Here is an 18,081-nt window from a genome sequence, read left to right as displayed (position 1 = left end):
GCCTCAGTTTCCCCATCTATAAAGTGATCTGGAGAAAGAAATGGCAAACCACTGAAGTATCTCTGCCAAGAAAACCCCAAATGGGATCATGAAGAGTCAGACATGACTGAAAAATGACTGAAACATGCTATACTGGGTAAATTCAGTCCCTGGAGTCCCCACACAGTGCTGCCTTGTACCCTGCTACCCTATCAAAAGAAATAACCTAAGTAGGAGAATCCTGAGAGTACCTCTCTCAGCTCTTTCAAAGTCACAGAAACTGGGGCAGGGGACATCATAGACCCTGAACAACAGAATAACAATATAGGAACAATACTTAGATAAGGGGTATAGAAGGAAGTCAGCGACCAGCCCTAGAGTTCCCCAAAAACTTGCAGCCTGAAAATGTCAGTGAATTTAACAGAAATGCTTTCAGTGGAAAGAAATGTCTCAAAGGTTGGCATTGATTCACATGTTAATTTAAGCATTCTCCTTCTCTGTTGAAATTGACAAGACCAAAAATAAAAAAAAAATTTAATAAAAAAATTAAAAAGAATGGAAAATTGACAAGACCTTCTAAGTAACTGACATGGAAAACCCCAAAAAAGCTTTCAGTAAATTGAGATTCTTACTATAGCATGACTGTGCATAGATTTTTTTTTATTGAATATTTTTTTTATTGAATATTTTTGCTAGATGGTAGGTTGGTTTCTTTTTTGTATGGTAATCCAATATCACTTTTTGTTTCCATGAAATTATTTTAAAAGTCTGCATGGTATAGTGAATCCAGAACTGGCCTTGAAGCCCCTAAGCTACTATTTGTAGAGAAGTTTCTGATCTGTCTTGGCAGAGGAAGCTTCTCATCAGAAACTCCCTAGAGAAATGCAATCACAGATCCAGCCAAAAACAAACAAAATTATATAATGCAGCACAAAAATACAGATTTGTCATGGAATAGTAGAACTAAAAGGAACCATAAAAATCTTATTGTATAAATGAGAAAATTGAGATCTAGTAAGGTTAAATGACTGAGTCACTTGTATTTCTCTTCAGTTGGACCTTCCAAAAAGTTAAGATTTGTCATGGTCAAATCCAGTGCAAAAATTCTACGTGAGGATTCATTTAGAAAAAAAGGAAGTCAAACGTTTAGGCCCTTTCCCTATAAGTCAGAACAATGACCCTTAGCAATATGCATTTTATTTGATCAGTGCCAATAGCCAGTTACTATCATGGTTTTGTGTTTGCGTGTGTGTGTGTGTGTCTGTGTGTCTGTGTGTCTGTGTCTGTGTGTGTGTAGCTATTACTAAGATTGAATGACCTTCCATTCTAGTCTTACACTGGTGTAAAAATATGAACCCAAATTTTATGCCCCCAAAAGTTAGATTACCACAGATGTTATAGTCTAGAAATAAGGGACCTTTTTCCTCTTATTAAAATGCATATAAATAAATATTAATGTTATCTAGTATTTTAAGTAAGAAATTGAAAATATTTAATTTTTAAATTAAGAATAGGAACAGAAATTTTTTAATGTAGTAAAATCTTAGTAAATAAAATTTAAAAGTCACATAAGTTCTGCATAAGGAAAAAGACAGGTAGTGGGGGGAGTTGGAGGGGAAGGAAAAAAGAGGAAAGCATAAAATTAAGAGAAAGATCCAAGTACTACACTAGAAAGGAGATCAGGAGACATAGATTATGTTCCATCCTTGTAGGTTAACTGAAAGGACCATCCTCAGAAGTCAGAACTACCAGGTTTCAAGCGCTACCTCTGACACATATTGATTGTGTGACTTTGCCAAGTCACTCAGATAAGGGCCCTTCATGACTTCAAGGCAGCTAAAGCTATAAGTTGTAAGATAATTGTCTATTGTCATCTCTGTAGACGTTTCTTTATGGGAAGTTCTCAACCCTGATTAAATTATAGTTCTGGACCAAAAATGTGTGAATATGTGTGTGTATAACTTATTTCATTAGTATAAGTCCTCCTTCCCCAGTGTTGATTGCAAGTATTCCACCTTAGTGAAAGATTCAATTAATTAAGTGTGTGTGTGTGGGGGGGGAATCCATCACCTGATACCCATCCTTCTTATGACGAAGTTCCTCACACTTAGGCTGTTCATTGGAAAACAGTCCATCATCTTTGAATATATAGATGGACTCAAAAGTATTTCCAGTTGAATAGGAATTTCAGGTTCCTCCCACCATAATCAGTCTTTAAAAACTCAATTGCACTAATGCAATAGGAATAGGAATTTAGTGGGATCAATGTGTTTGAGGGTTTACTACATACACATATATGTGTATATATGTATAAACATATATATACACATGCCTATATGCATACATATATACACGCATATATACATAAATACATATAAGTGCATATGTGTCTATACACTTATAAACATGGATATGTAGATTTTAATATCAGCAGAAATTTGATCTGAAATGTTTGCTTGATTTTCAGATGTAATCGAAGCATTGTCAAATCCCATTCGATATGTGAATCTGATGGAGCAAAGAGCTAAGCAGCTGGCAGCACTGACCTTAGAAGATGAAGAAGAAGTAAAGAAAGAGGCAAGAGGATGTCCTCAATGCACTTTAAATAGAATTTATTGTGATGCCTAGTTACTGGTTATGTTGAAATGATGTTAGATCATTTGTGAGAAAAGGGAGAAACTAATCATCTGAATTTAGGGCAACATGGATACAAAACAATATCCAAACAATTAGCTGGCTCTTTCACTCCTCGTCCTGAAGTCTCAGCATTTTTTAGAAATCACCGTCAATTGTTGTCGTCATTGTCATCATCATCATCATTACCACCACCACCATCATCATAGCTAACCTTTATATAGTACCTACTCTGTGTAAGGCACTGTGCTAATTTCATTATATCCTCACAACAACCCTGGGAAGCAAATTCTGTTACAAATGAGGAAACTGAAGCAAATAGAGGTTAAGTAACTTGCTCAAGGTTACGCAGCTAGTGTCTAAGTCCATATTTGGACTCAGGTCTTTCTGACTCCAGATCCAAAGCTCTATCCACTGTGCTACCCAGCTGGCTCTTGGCATAACTATTTTGTATACTCTTTATTTTGCAAATACACAAAACTGAATTTATCTTTCACCATATTTTAGGAGATCACTTCTGAGTATTAAATCTCAGGGAAAAAAGAATCTTAGTCATTGAATATTTTTTGTGTTGAATATCTTGGAGATAAAAATCACCAAATTTAGAGTTTGAAGGGACCTCAGCAGTCTGCTAGTCCAACCCATTCCTGCAAATAAATCCACAGTGTTGCCTGCCTCACTTGTGGCCGTCCAAGGTCTGCTTGAAGATATTCTGTGAGAGGAAACACACTCCCAATGAAAGCATTTTGGTACAACTCTATTTGTTATGACGTTCTTCTTTATTTCAAGGTAATATTTGCCATTATACAGCTTCCAACCATTGCTCGTTGTTTCTTTTTCCCCGTCTTGATACAAATAAAACAAAGGGAAGTCCTTCTACTTCACTGACCTTCATATACTCAAGGACAACTATCATGTCACTTCTAAGTCTTCTCTAGGCTAAACATACCCTTTTCCTTTAAATGATTCTCACACAATGTGTCCCTAAGGGACCTTTGCCATCCTGACTTCTTGCAAATGGACACTGGACAGTTTATCAATGCATTTTCCAATCTGTGCACTCAGAACTAAGCACAGTATTCCAGATATGGTCTGATCAGGGTAGGGTATGAGTCGACTATGACCTTCTTTCTGGAAAATATGCTTTCTTAAAGCAGTCCAATATTGTGTTGGTATTTTAGCTGATTCATTTTTATTGAGCATTAAGTTCACCAAGACCTGCAGATCTTTTTCAGATAAACATCTGTCTTAACAGGCCTTTCTGATGTATTTCTATGGAATTTCACCACATTGATTTAGCCCAGTGTTCTGGGCGTTAAAGGTCTTTTTGGATACTGACTATATCATCCAGTGTGTAAACTATTCATCCCCAATTGGTGTCATCTGCAAATTTGGCAAGCTCCCATTTAGGCTTTAATGCAAGTCATTAAACAACATTGGACCAAACAGATTCATCGGATATTCCACTAGGTACCTCTAGCCAAAATGACATTGAATAATGAACAACTATTTTTAGTGTGACCACTCATATAATTAAGAACTCTATGTCTCTTTTTTTATCTAACTGTAAATGTCATCTAGCCCAGGTTTCTCCATTTTTTCCCATAAGAAAAGTATGAGACAATTAAATGCTTTGCTAAAGTCTAGATGAATGCTAGCTATAGCATTCCCCTCAACTAACAGTTTAGTGACCCTATCACTAAAAGGAAAAAAAGTTAGTTTGACCTAACCTTTCCTTTATTTTTAAAATTTGCATTTTTAACATTTTTTAAAAAATTGATTTCTGAATTCTGTCCCTCTCTCTAATCCCTCCCCAACCCATGAAGAAGACAAGCAATATACTTCTGACTACTGCCTCCCTTAATTCACACTCCCTTTTATCACCTCGCTCCTTCTCTTACTCTCTTCCCTTCGAACTGCCCTATTGGTAAGATAGGTTTGTATTACCAATTGAGTATGTAAATATATTCTTTCCTCTTTGAACCACTTCCAATGAGAGTGAGGTTCTAGTGTCTCCTCCCTATGTTTTTCCCTCCATTGTAAAAGCTCTTCCATGTATATCTCATTTATGTGAGATAATCGTCCCCATCCTTCCTCTCCCTTCCCCCTTCTCCCAATGTATCCCTTTCTCACTCCATTTTTTTGAGACCATCCAACATAATTGACTCATAATTGACCCTCTGTCTATGTATGCACCTTCTAACTGTCCTAATAATGATAAAGTTCTTAGGAGGTACATGTATCATCTTCTCATATAAGAATGTAAATAGTTTTACCTTACTGAGTCCTTTATGATTTCTCTTTTGTGTTTACCTTTTAAAGCTTCTCTTAAGTATCATATTTAAATAGGTCTGACCTTTTCTTAATGAATCCATGCAGGCCCTTTGTTGTTATAACTTTTTCAAGTATTTATTAATCATTGTTCTTATGATTTATTCCAGAATTTTCTCAGAAATTGGAATTAAGCTTACTAATAATTTACAATCTCTTTTCTCTTCATTTTCTTGAAGATCAAAACAGCAGTTGCCTTCTCCAGTTCTGTTCTTCCTCTTCTCTTCCCCATGGTATTTTCCAGAGATCATGTCGCAGTGATTACATTTGCCCATTCATTCAGTACATGAAGAGAAAGTTCATCTGGATCTGGGTAGTTTTATTTATCAAGAGCTGCTAGGCAGTCTCTTCCCCTTCAAGGATCAATTCCCCCTTAGTCATTTTTGCTCTGTCATTTACATTTTTCTCCATGAAGAAGAAAATATAATCAAGATAATAATTGAGTTGAGATCCAACACCTTGCCTGTGTGAAATTATCTTCTCTGGGCTTCAGTTTCCTCATCTATAAAATGACAAATTTGTATTAGATTATTTTAGAGGTCCCTTCTGGCTCACCTTGGCATTTTTCCTAGTCCTAACCATTTCTGGGAATTTGCCTTCTAGTTGTGACTCTCTAGGCTAGTACCATCCATCATGCCTCAGCTACCTTCTCATCCTAGAGCATATACCTCTGCCATGCCACTGGTGAGTTCCCAGGGCTTCATTTTGTGTTCCATGATTCATCCCCCTTCCAGCTGTACTTCTTACTCTCTGGAAATCACCAGCATGCCTCCTCACAGGGACTTTTCCTCTCTCCCCTTCCCCCTTTCACCTCTATTTTAGGCATTATCTTCCTCTATTAAAAAGTAATGTCGGGGGGCAGCTAGGTGGCACAGTGGATAGAGCACCAGTCCTGGAGTCAGGAGTACCTGAGTTCAAATCCGGCCTCGGACACTTGACACTTACTAGCTGTGTGACCATGGGCAAGTCACTTAACCCCCATTGCCTTAAAAAAAAAAAAAAGAAAGAAAAAAAAGTAATGTCGGAGCAGCTAGGTGGAGCAGTGGATAGAGCACCAGACCTGGAGTCAGGAGGACCTGAGTTCAAATCTGGCCTCACACACTTAACACTTACTAGCTGTGTGACCGTGGGCAAGTCACTTAACCCTCATTGCCTCACCCAAAAAAAAAAAAGTAATGTCTTCAGGGGCATCTAGGTGGCACAGTGGATAAAACACCAGCCTTGGATTCAGAAAGACATGAGTTCAAATCCAACCACAGACACTTGACACTTATTAGCTGTGTGACCCTGGGCAAGTCACTTAACCCTCATTGCCCCACCAAAAAAAAAAAAAAAAAGTAATGTCTTCAAGGATAGAGACTTTTTCATTTTGCTTACATTTCTATTCCCAGCATTTAGCACAGTGCCTGGAAAACTATAAGTGTTTAAATAAAGTTTATTGTCTGCCTTCATGATCTTCTTACATACCTTACTCACCCCTTTAAGTCTATATGGTGATCCAGTGACACTGGCCTCTTTGCTGTTCCTTAATTAAATTACTCCATCTCTTGGCTCCAGGCATTTCCAATGGCTATCCCCCATGCCTAAAACTCACCCCCTCACATCACTGCTTCCCATCTTCTCTGGCTTCTAATTCCCTTCTAAAACCCCACCTTCTGCAAGAAGCTTTTCCTGATTTCCCTTTAATGATAATGCCTTTCCTCATGTACAACATATACAACAATTATATATGTTGATCATATACAATTTATCCTGTCTTGTTTGTACATATGTGTTTTCATAATGTTTTCCCAATTGGCCCATGAGCTTCTGATAGCAGAGACTGACTTTTGCCTTTCTTTGTATCCCCCTCAAATACTGTATAGTTTCGGGTCATTTTTTTCAGTCATATCCAACTCTTCATGAACCCACTTGGGTTTTTCTTGGCAAAGATAGTAGGGTAGTTTGACATTTCCATCTCCAACTTATTTTACAGATGAGGAAACTGAGGCAAACAGGGTTAAGTGACCTACGCAGGGTCCCACAGCTAGTAAGTATCTGAGGCCAAATTTGAACTCAGGAAGATTAGTCTTCCAGATTCAAGGCCCAGCATTCTATCCACTGTAGCACCCCTCTCCCCTGCACCTGGCACACAGTTATTACTTAATAAATGCTTATTCACTGGCCACTGTCAATTTTCATAGTCGCATCCACTCCTGGTGAATAATTTTGAGCATTAGCCATCTTGACATTACTATTTTCAAAAATCATGTTATGTTCTAACATTCATCTTGACATACATTTTTGCTTCTATTGTACATATATTTTTAAAATAGAAGTTAGTCTCTTCAGAACTTATTTTCCTTCTCATTAAAATTATTCCTGTGTCTTCAGAAGTCTTTTTGTGAAAGTTTCCCTTCACTCCTGGAATGACTTGCCTTATAGAATTTCAGTCTTCTTCTGAACCCTTTGAAACCTGCCCTCCAAAAACGTGGTATGCCTGTCAAACTGTACCTAGATTTCCTCTACTTTTCTAACATAAACCCTAGGAGAAAATAGTCCTTTCTCCCCTGAAGAAGTTTTATTATTTCTACCTCAGGAAGCAATTGCTGCTTTTATATTAAAGTCAGAAACAGAAGAAAATCTCACCTACTTAATTTCTCTACATTATTATCCCCTATATTGTCATAATAGAAAGTCATTACCACATATTAATAATGAGAAACACATATAGATATTCAAGTTCTCCATATCACTTTTATCTACAGCAACTCTATGAGGTAGATTCTGAATATCTTTTTGTTGTTGTTGTTGTTTTAGTGAGGCAGTTGGGTTTAAGTGACTTGCCCAGGGTCACACAGCTAGTAAGTGTTAAGTGTCTGAGGCTGGATTTGAACTCAGGTACTCCTGAATCCAGGGCCGGTGCTCTATCCACTGCGCCACCTAGCTGCCCCGATACTGAATATCTTATCATCTCCATGTTATAGATGAAAAAACCAATAGTTAAACTAATATAGGTGAAGCTTAGACTGATAGAGTTCAGACCTGCATGTGCAAAGGTTATTATTGGGCTGTATTCAGATACTTTCCAATTTTGAAAAATTTTCTTTGTGGTAAATCTTCAAAAACTAAGGGCAACCTTCATTATGAAGCATCAGAGTATATTTAATTGAGAAACTGGCTATTTAATAGGCTAGAGGCAGTGATTATAATATTCATTAGAAAATCACAAATGCTAATTTTGTTTTTGCTTGTGAACAAAGAAAAAAAGATTAACATTTTATATTTACTATAGAGAAAAAAAAACAGAACAAACAGATATTATCAATTTTCCGTAGTTCGGTTTTTAAAACAAAATTCAGCATATTATTTCCAGTTCTGTACATATGGTCAAAAAGATTTTAAAAGAATACAAATAAAATTCAGTAAATAACAAGTGTATGATTAATAAAGGAAGGTAGAAATTAAGTAAAATTAGTTTAATATACCATGTCTAAAGGGAAATTACATTATTCCTGTCTATAATATTTAACATAGGAAAAATGAATGGTTTTGGCTTCCTGTCCCCACCACACCACCTGCAAAGTCAGTTTGCTTAATTTGGGTTTTACTGAGGACTCTTTCTCTCTCCCCAAGTCTTGGTCTCTACAAGTTGTCATGTTTTGTATTGTTTTGGGCAGTGGCAGAGTTTTCAACATGGGAAAAATTAGTTGGTGTGAGATAAGAGCATTTAACTAAAAAGTAAAAGGAACAAATTGCAAAAGGAAAAATAGTCTATAAACAGTAAGAATTATAGATCATTTTTACTTTTAGTATATCAGGTATATCCTATAATGGATGGTGAAGAAATTAGTACCTTAAGACATCTACAGTTGACTGAAAAGTCTTCTAAATATTGAATATAGTGGATTATAGTACACTTTGCCGTAGGGATAATCTTCTACTGACAATGAATGATGTGTAACACTAGGAGGTATTAAAGATCATAAATCATTTCTATCTCTAACACATGTAGTTGACATCTCTGAAGGAGAGAGGGAGTGGTGGGGAGAGAGAGAGAGAGAGAGAGAGAGAGAGAGAGAGAGAGAGAGAGAGACTCTGACTCTTTGTCTGAGACTCCTAGATGGTCATATCCAAGGTGAGGAAATAGGGATTCCTCTGATTGAAAAAAAACAAAAAAACTAGCTAGTTGGCGCAGTGGATAAAGCACTGGCCCTGGATGATTCAGGAGGACCTGAGCTCAAAGCCAGCCTCAGACACTTGACACTTACTAGCTATGTGACCCTGGGCAAGTCACTTAACCCCCATTGCCCCACAAAACAAACAAACAAACAAACCAAAAAAAAAAAACTTTTATTTTTCTACTTAACCAAATAAAAGGTTGCCTTTTTGTGATTTTTTTTTTGCCTGAGATCCTAAAAGTTTAGACCTAAAATATATTTACTACCCCAATCCTATAATTGAAAGATGACAGTATTTTTCTTTCAAAAACATTTTGAAAATATTAAGACCAGTGACACCTTTAACTTCCTTTTCTTAGATAATTCATGCATGAACCACTTAGAAATTAGAGCTTCTGGCTAGATGTTGGCTACTTCACAATTAAGTCTCTGCTCTGCTTTCCTTATTCCCTTATCTTTGATTATGAAAAATATAATTTCTACTTAAAGGATGGGGAATGTCAATTACTATTTGAACTATCTGGCCTCAGACACTACCTGTGTGACTTTGGGCAAGTCACTTAACCTCCGTTGAGGCAGGTAGGTGGTTCAGTAGATAGAATGCTGCACCTGGACTCAGGAAAACCTGAGTTCAAATCCAGCCTCAGATAGATACTAGTCGTGTGACCCTGGGCAAGTTGTTTACCCTCTGTTTGCCTCAATCCATAGAGGACGGAAACGTCAAACCACTCCAGTATCCTTTCCAAGAAAATCTCATAAGCAGTATGATCCACACGGTCACAAAAAGTTGGATACGCCCAAATGACTGACTGAACAACATCAAAAAATTGGCTATCAACTTTTTTTCAATAGGATTTAATTTTTTTTTAATTTTCTCAATTTAATGGACATAGCTTTTAGGTCTGAATAACAAATACACTATTTAAGAGACAATGGCTTCCTCCATATGGTGGAATTGAGAGTTTAGAGTGGAAAACATTGTTACTAATTCGTGGAAAGACTTTTTCCAGCAAAAAGAAGCCATTTTTAGGGATGTAAAATCTGAGACCTTCCAAGCTGGTCAGGGACCCTTTAAGATATTCTTATACTCACAGAGCTATATCTTTTAAGCAGACATCACATATCAAAGAGCTATTTTGGGTGACTGAAACACTGGGGGTAAAAAAATACGGAAGCAGAGTTTTAGGTCAGCCTTATTTTTTGATATTCCTAAGAAAGTGAATAGACAGTGGTTTCATAAATGTAATTCGGGGAGGCATAGTTCTCAAATAATATTTGTGGCCTTTTAGGTCAGAAAAGTACTTTATTTTCAGTTATATTTAGTCACAATTTCTATTTTTTTATTGTTGGACACAATGCATTTTTCTCCTTCATAAACATGTCTCTTCAGACAAGGAAAAAGAAAATCTTGGCTGTACCACTTCTTATAGAAGAAGAATCAATTGTCCACATTCACAAAGATTAGATGAGCAAAAAGTTATTATTCTTGCTTGGACAACAATTTGCCTCTTTGTCTCTCCTCCACTTGTGAAAATATAAGTTTACTTGAATGAGGACACTCAGAAGAAGTAGCAGCTGGTGTCTCAAAAGAAAATTTTATCTAGGACATGGCACACACTAGAGACCCTATTTTAGCAGCAAGGACTTTCTGAGCAGGCTCCTTTTAGCTTGATACCTCTAGAGGTCATTTTTGCTTGCAAACAGAAGACCTTTTTGGACTGCACAGTATTATCAGATTCTGCCCAGTTAATAAAGTTTTCACCCCAGAGAAATTCTCAAATCTAATACATAGAAAGTTCAATTATTCACATCATGAAGGAATGAAAGCATTTGCAGGGAAGGATAATTGAACTTTTATTATTAGATTAAAAGTCTACCTTTGAAAATCTAAGAAAATATATTTATTTTTTTTTCAATAGGAATACAAGGACTGTTAAAAGAGAGAAATGAATTAGTCTAGAATTTTGTTCTATTACAAGTTGAATTGAAGAATAATAATAATAATAATAAATAACTAGCATTTATATAGGACCTACTTTATGCCAGACACTGTGCTAAGCATATATATAATTTTTAAATTGTTACACATACATAAATCATGTCATTGACATGCTTCATATAAAATAGTTGAGAAGTCACTAAGGCAACATCGTTTACCATGCCATATTTGGACCCCATAGATTATAGTTAATGGTTTGAAACCCTGTGGAAACATCTCCAAGTACACAGAATGATGCAAACAAGGGAAGTACCCCAAATAATTATTCTAGTCCTCTAGACCAGAGGTTCTCAACCTTTTCTTGTGTCATAAGCCCTTTTAGCAATTTGGTAAAGCCTATGGATGGAACCCTTCTCAAAATACTATTTTAAATGCATAAAATAAAACACCTAGGATTAAAAAGGAAACCAATTATATTTAAATAAAATTATTGTTTTCTCATCCAAGTTCACAAACCCCTTTGGGGGTGGGGAGGAATCCATGAACTAAAAATTGAGAATCCCTCTCTAGAACTTGATACAAAGAAAGACACCTGTGATCTCTCCCAGCTTTATTCTGGGATTCCAGAGCCAGGCTAGAACCTCTTTTCTGCAACTAAGTCATAGAATCTCAGAGCTATAAGAGACCTTAGTAACAGTCTTACTTAACCCACGACTGAACCAGAATCTTCTCTACCTCATACCCAATGAGCAATTAAATAGAAGTTTGTTTTAGAACCCTTGCCTCCTACAGCAGGGCCATTATATTTTGTTTTTCAGTCATTTCAGTCAGGTCTAACTCTTCATGACCCAATTTGGGGTTTTCTTGGCAAAAATGCTGGAGTAGTTTTTCATTTCCTTCTCTAGCTCATATTACAGATGAGGAAACTAAGGCAAAGAGGGTTAAGTGACTTGCCCAGGATCACACAGCTAGTAAGTGTCTAAGACCAGATTTGAACTCGGGTCTTCCTAACTCCAGACCTGGTGCACCATCCATTGCGCCACCTAGACTTTGGGACAGCTCTAATTGCTTACATGATTTTCCTTAGTCAGTCCTAAATCTGCATCTCTACAACTTCATGTTCTGTCTTTCTCCTGGGGCCAAGGAGAACAAGACTAATTCCTCTTCTAAATAATAGCCCTTCTGGGCAGCTTGGTGACTCAGTGGATAGAGCACCAGCCCTGGAGTCAGGAATACCTGAGTTCAAATCTGGCCTCAGACACTTAACACACACTTACTAGCTGTGTGACCCTGGGCAAGTCACAACCCCAATTGCCTCACTAAAAAAAACAAACAAACAAATAATAGCCCTTCGAATGGAAACATAGCACAGGATGAAAAGATTCTGAGTTTGGAACCACAAGACCCAATTTTAAGTTGCTCTCTTCTGTTCAGTGCCAGTGTGACCTCAAGCAGGTCTCTTCATCTTTTTAGCCTCAATTATTTTATCAGTAAAATGAGGACTATGCGTCCTCTGTTATCTTCTGGTCCTCAATCTATGAGATACTTAAAGACAATTATCAGAGTTCCTTTAAGTGTTCTCTTTTTTTTTCTTTTTTTCCCCCCCTCCTTTCTTTCCCTCTATTGTAATAGGTTTTTTCCACCTCTTCATATGATATAATTCATCCCATTCCACCTCCCCTTTCCTCTCCTCCCCATAGATTCCCTTTTTAACCCCTTAATTCTTTTGTATCATCACATCAAAGACAATTTATATTTATACCCTCTATATAAAGTCCTTCTCTCTGCCCAAATACATTTACAGTTCTTAAGAGTTATGAGTATTATCTTCCTGTGTAGGGAGATAAACAGTTTAACCTAATAGGGTAACCTTTTTTTTTCCCCCTCTGTTTACCTTTTTAAACTTCTCTTGAGTCTTGTATGTTGAGATCGAATTTTCTATTCAGTTCTGGTCTTTTCACCAGGAAAGATTAAAAGTCCCCAATGTCATTAAATGTCCATCTTTTCTCCTGAAAGAAAATGCACATTTTTGCTGGGTAATAGATTCTCGGCTGCAATCCAAGCTCCTTTGCCTTCCGGAATATCATATTCCAAGCCTTGCGGTCCTTTAATGTTGAAGCTGCCAGGTCCTGAGCAATCCTGACTGTGGCTCCATGATATTTAAATTGCTTCTTTCTGGCTGCTTGGAGTATTTTCTCCTTCACCTGATAATTCTGGAATTTGGCTACAATATTCCTTGGAGTTTTCCTTTTGGGGTCTCTTTCAGGAGGTGATCGATGGATTCTTTCAATGATGATTTTATCCTCTGATTCTATGATATCAGGGCAGTTCTCCTTACTAATTTCCTGGAATATGGTGTCTAGATTCTTTTTCTGGTCATGGCTTTCAGGCAGTCCAATTATTCTCAAATTGTCTCTCCTCGATCTGTTTTCCAGATCAGTTGTCTTTCCAATGAGGTATTTCACATTTTCTTCTATTTTTTCATTTTTTTTTATTCTGCTTGACTGATTCCTGGTGTCTCATGGATTCCTTATCTTCCAACTGTCCCACTTTTATTTTTAAGGCATTGTTTTCTTCAGTGAGATTATGCACCTTTTTTTCCATTTGGCCAAATGAATTTTTTAAGGCTTTATTTTCTTCAGTGAAATTATGTGCTTCCTTTTCCAAGCTGCTGATTCTTTTTTCATAGTTTTCTTGTTTTGCTTTCATTTCTCTCCCCATTTTTTCTTCTACCTCTTGCAATTGATTTTTAAAGTCCTTTTTGAGCTCTTCCAGGAAGGCTTTTTGTTCTTGCGACCAATTCACCTTCCCTCATGAGGCTTCAGATGTTGGCAATTTGAGGCTATTGTCCTCATCTGAGTTTGTGTTGGCTTCTTCCCTATTGATACAGAAGCTCTCAATGGAGAGGGCTCTTTTTTGCTTCTTACTCATTATTGCAGCTTATTTATTTATTCTTTAAGTTGAGGTCTGCTCTAGGGGCACCAGGGTCCCTGTTTTGGGCTTCTTGTGCAGGGGTATAGGTGCTGTGTGACCGGGTTTTTACTCTGAGGCCTTTATGGTGTGTGGAGATCCCCCCCCCCCCACTGCACTTCCTGTCTGATTGTGCTCGGCCAGCCAGGAGCTGGACCCCGGCGTCTGATCCCACCTCACCCGTTCGTGGCCCTCTCGGCCGGTGCAGGTAGGTTTTTCCACTGTCCTTCTTGGCCACCAGATTTTTGAACCAGGTTCCAGGGGCCTCAGTTGTTCGGCTGTGGCCCGCAGCTCCTGCTGACTTGCCCCGACCCCCTCGGCGCTGGGTTGCTGCCCTGCGCTGGGCCTCACTTTTGCCCGAGTCAGACCAACCTTTTCCTGAAGTCTTCTAAATTATCTCTGGTTGGAGGACTGTGTCTCTCTGTCTCTTTGCAGGTTCTGTAGTTTCAGAATCCGTCCAGAGGCTTGATTTAATGTTCATTTTGAGGGAACAGAAGGAGAGCTCAGGCAGCTTGCTGCTTCCTCTCTGCCATCTTGGCTCCGCCTTAAGTGTTCTCTTGAAGCATTTCCTAAAGGCTTTTCACTGATTCATTCCTTGAATATAATAAGAGCTTAATAAATATTTGCTGATAATTCATTGATCCTAGTTGTCTTCCTGTGGGTTCTATCCAATGTATTCATATCCTTCCTAAAATAGGACACCCATAATTGACCACAATTATCCAGATGTAGTGTGATCAGCACAAATTATAACAGGACCATTACCTCCCTGGTTGGTCTTCTCTTAATGAATTCTAAAATGTTACTACTTTTCTTGGATGCCATGTTATACTATGGCCTCATACTGAGTTCATAGTCCACCAAAATCCCTAGATCTTTTACAGATGAAATGATAACTAACCACACTTCCCCCCACAATGTGCTTATGAGGTTGATTTTCTGAACCCAAATATAATATTATACAACTATAACTAGTAAATTTCATGCACTGAGCCTTTAGGGGATATAGGGAAAGTTGAAGGTGTCTTTAAATATTTTTGATATGGCTTCTGTGGTCTTTTAATTTGTTATTTCTTTTCATAGTAATGAAAATATAGTCTTTCATGTAGAGAGTTATCATATGTCAAGTAAAAAAACATTTATTAAGTGTCCGCTATGTCCTAGGCACTGTGATAAGCACAGAGCAAAAGCAATTATAAGGCATTTCTTACAATAAGAATCAAATGAAGGCTTCGTGTAAGGGGACAAAAAGCAAAGACAAGCAAAAGACAGTCCAGGCTCTCAATGAGATTAAGATGATAGATAGATAGATAGATAGATAGATAGATAGATAGATAGATAGATAGATAGATAGATAGATAGATAGATAGATAGATAGATAGATGCATGGATGCATGGATAAAGTGAGCATTTAAGTGTGTATTCTATACCAGGCACTGCTGAGTTCTGGGAATACAAATACAACAAAAGAAAAAAAAATTACATACCCTAAATGACCTTATGATCTAATAGAAGAAGGTATCACATAAAAAGGAATGGAAAAGCAAGAGTATAAGAGGAAGAACTACCTACCCACTGAGAGGCAAAGTTAAGAAGTAGTCAGGGAAGTCATAGGTTGAGTTAGGTTTGGGGTGAGAATGACTGGCACAAAAACTTCCTGAAATGAGGGTTATTGGAATTAGTTGTTCAATTAGAGGAAGAGAAATTAAAGATGGATGCCTTATCATTGCAAAAAGACTTCTTAGCAATCAAAGATATCTATTGCCATATGAAAAAATGCTCTAAATTACTATTAATTAGAGAAATGCAAATTAAAACAATTCTGAGGTACTACCTCACACCTATCAGATTGGCTAATATGACCAAAAAAAAAAAAAGGAAAATAATAAATGTTGGAGAAGCTGTAGAAAAATTGGAACATTAATGCATTGTTGGTGGAGCTGTGAACTGATCCAACCATTCTGGAGAGCAATTTGGAACTGTGCCCAAAGGGCTATAAAGCTGTGCATACCCTTTGACCCTGCAATACCACTATTAGGTCTTTTTCCCAAAGAGATCATAAAATAGGGAAATGGAACCACGTGTACAAAAATATGTATACCTGCTCTTTTTGTGGTGGCAAGGAATTGGAAATTGAGGGGGTGCCCATCAACTGGAGAATGGTTGAACAAGTTGTGGTATATGAATGTAATGGAATACTATTGTGCTATAAGAAATGATGAGCAGGTGGATTTCAGAGAAACCTGGAAGGACTTGCATGAACTGATGTTGAGATGAGCAGAACCAGGAGAACATTGTACACAGTATCAACAACATTGTGTGTTGATCAACTGTGATAGACTTGACTCTTCTCAGCAATACATTGGTCCAAGATAGTTCCAAAGGACTCATGATGGAAAATGCTCTCCAAATCTAGAAAAAAACAAAAAAGAAAAAAAAAAACCATGGCATCTAGATGCAGATTGAACCATACTATTTGTTTTTTTTTTTTGAGGTTTTTCCCTTTTGCTCTAATTCTTTTTTTCACACCATGACTAATGCAGAAATATGTTTAATGTGATTGTACATATAGAACTTATATCAGATTGCTTCCTGTCTTGGGTAGGGGCAAGGGAGAAAAATTTGAAACTAGAAATCTTATGAAAGCATATGTTGAGAACAATCTCTGCATGTAACTAGAAGATAATAAAATACTTAAAAAAAAACAAAAATAAAATAAAATACTCCAATGATTAAAAAAAAAACCCTAAAAAAAAAAAAAACAAGACTTCTTAGCCAGAGGTTGAGAAGGAGGTCAAGGATCCATACATAGGCTGAGCTAGGTTTGAAGATAGGAGTGCAACTTGTGATTCAAAACTTGAATCAAACCATTGCAAAATATCTGATCATTAGAGCTAAAGTTAAATTGGGTTAAATATTCACTTTTATTGAAGCATAAAACTTTTGGATTAACATGCTTGAATGGTTTTCATGTGACTTTGATACTGGAAATTGTTAGAAATGGTCTAGGATGAATCAAGGATTGCTTCTTAGAGCCTTCTTGTAAGCTATATATATATATATATATATATATATATATATATATATATATATATATATATATATATATATATATATATTTATCTTTCAGTAACTGTACAAAATGTTCTGGAACTTCCCTACTGGCCATGGAGAAAATTCAGTATGTGGCAGCCCAAATTTCATTCAACTGGATTCCATTATTTAAAGTTCAAAAGGACTTCATTATAAGGCATTTCTTATAATAAGAATCAAATGAAGGCTTCGTGGAAGGAAAAACAACCTAAAAGTTAGAGCTAAAAAGTGGAATGGGCTGCCTCAAGTGGTAGTAGATTTTCCTTTCAGTGAATATCATAAAGCAAAAGTTGGATGAATCCTTTTATGGTGCAGAGAGATTCATGTTCATGTTCATGTTGGAATAAATGACTCTGTGGTCCCTTCCAACTCTAAGACTGTAAATCTGGCCCCCTTGTGGAGAGCAAGTTCAGTGTCATCGTACATTTCCAGTGGAAAACTCATAAAGGACTTCCATATTTTCTGAATTTTATTTATGCTTTTTCTCCTTAAATCACACTATAATGAAACTTGGCACAGTGTGTTTTTTAGGGATTTAACACTAAGAAAGATGCTAGATTAGGTGTATTAGCTATTTTCTAGTCTTTATAAAAGAAAACTTCCACCTAAAAAGAACCATGAAGGAATAACAGCTTATCCCCATTTCTAAATTATAACTCAAGTAGCTGGGACAGGGGGTAGGAGGAGAAAGAGGATGTTTTTCTTTTAGAAATGTTGCAACTCACTTCATCTCTTTGGAAGATGGATTGTTTTCAGATTTAAGGAAAGGGAACTAAAGGAATGAGCATGTATATTAACCTTGACAAGGTGATAAAGAAAAATCCACAAATGAAGAAGTCAAACCATGTAATAACTTATTAACTTCATTCCCTTAGGGAAAAAAAAATAGCTCCTCAAAAATACACCCAAAAAAAACCCCATGTGAGCCTTTGGGCTCACTTTGGGCTCACTGTCAGTGGACAACAGGGTAGGAAG

General features: G+C 37.0%; 1 protein-coding gene across 5 annotated transcripts in view; it reads left to right on the top strand.

The window, feature by feature from the left end:
- Positions 1-18,081, top strand: part of PLCB1 (phospholipase C beta 1) — an 856,495-nt gene that overhangs the window by 673,116 nt on the left and 165,298 nt on the right. For all 5 annotated transcript variants that reach the window (XM_043984633.1, XM_043984631.1, XM_043984630.1 and 2 more), the window contains one exon: positions 2,447-2,556. In XM_043984633.1, the coding sequence (XP_043840568.1) occupies positions 2,447-2,556 (110 nt within the window). The remainder of the gene's footprint in view (positions 1-2,446; positions 2,557-18,081) is intronic.

Source organism: Dromiciops gliroides, chromosome 2 (assembly GCF_019393635.1).
Source record: "Dromiciops gliroides isolate mDroGli1 chromosome 2, mDroGli1.pri, whole genome shotgun sequence".
Lineage (NCBI taxonomy): Eukaryota > Metazoa > Chordata > Mammalia > Microbiotheria > Microbiotheriidae > Dromiciops > Dromiciops gliroides.
Note: the sequence above shows the minus strand (reverse complement) of the source record. Positions and strands in the feature narration are given on the sequence as shown.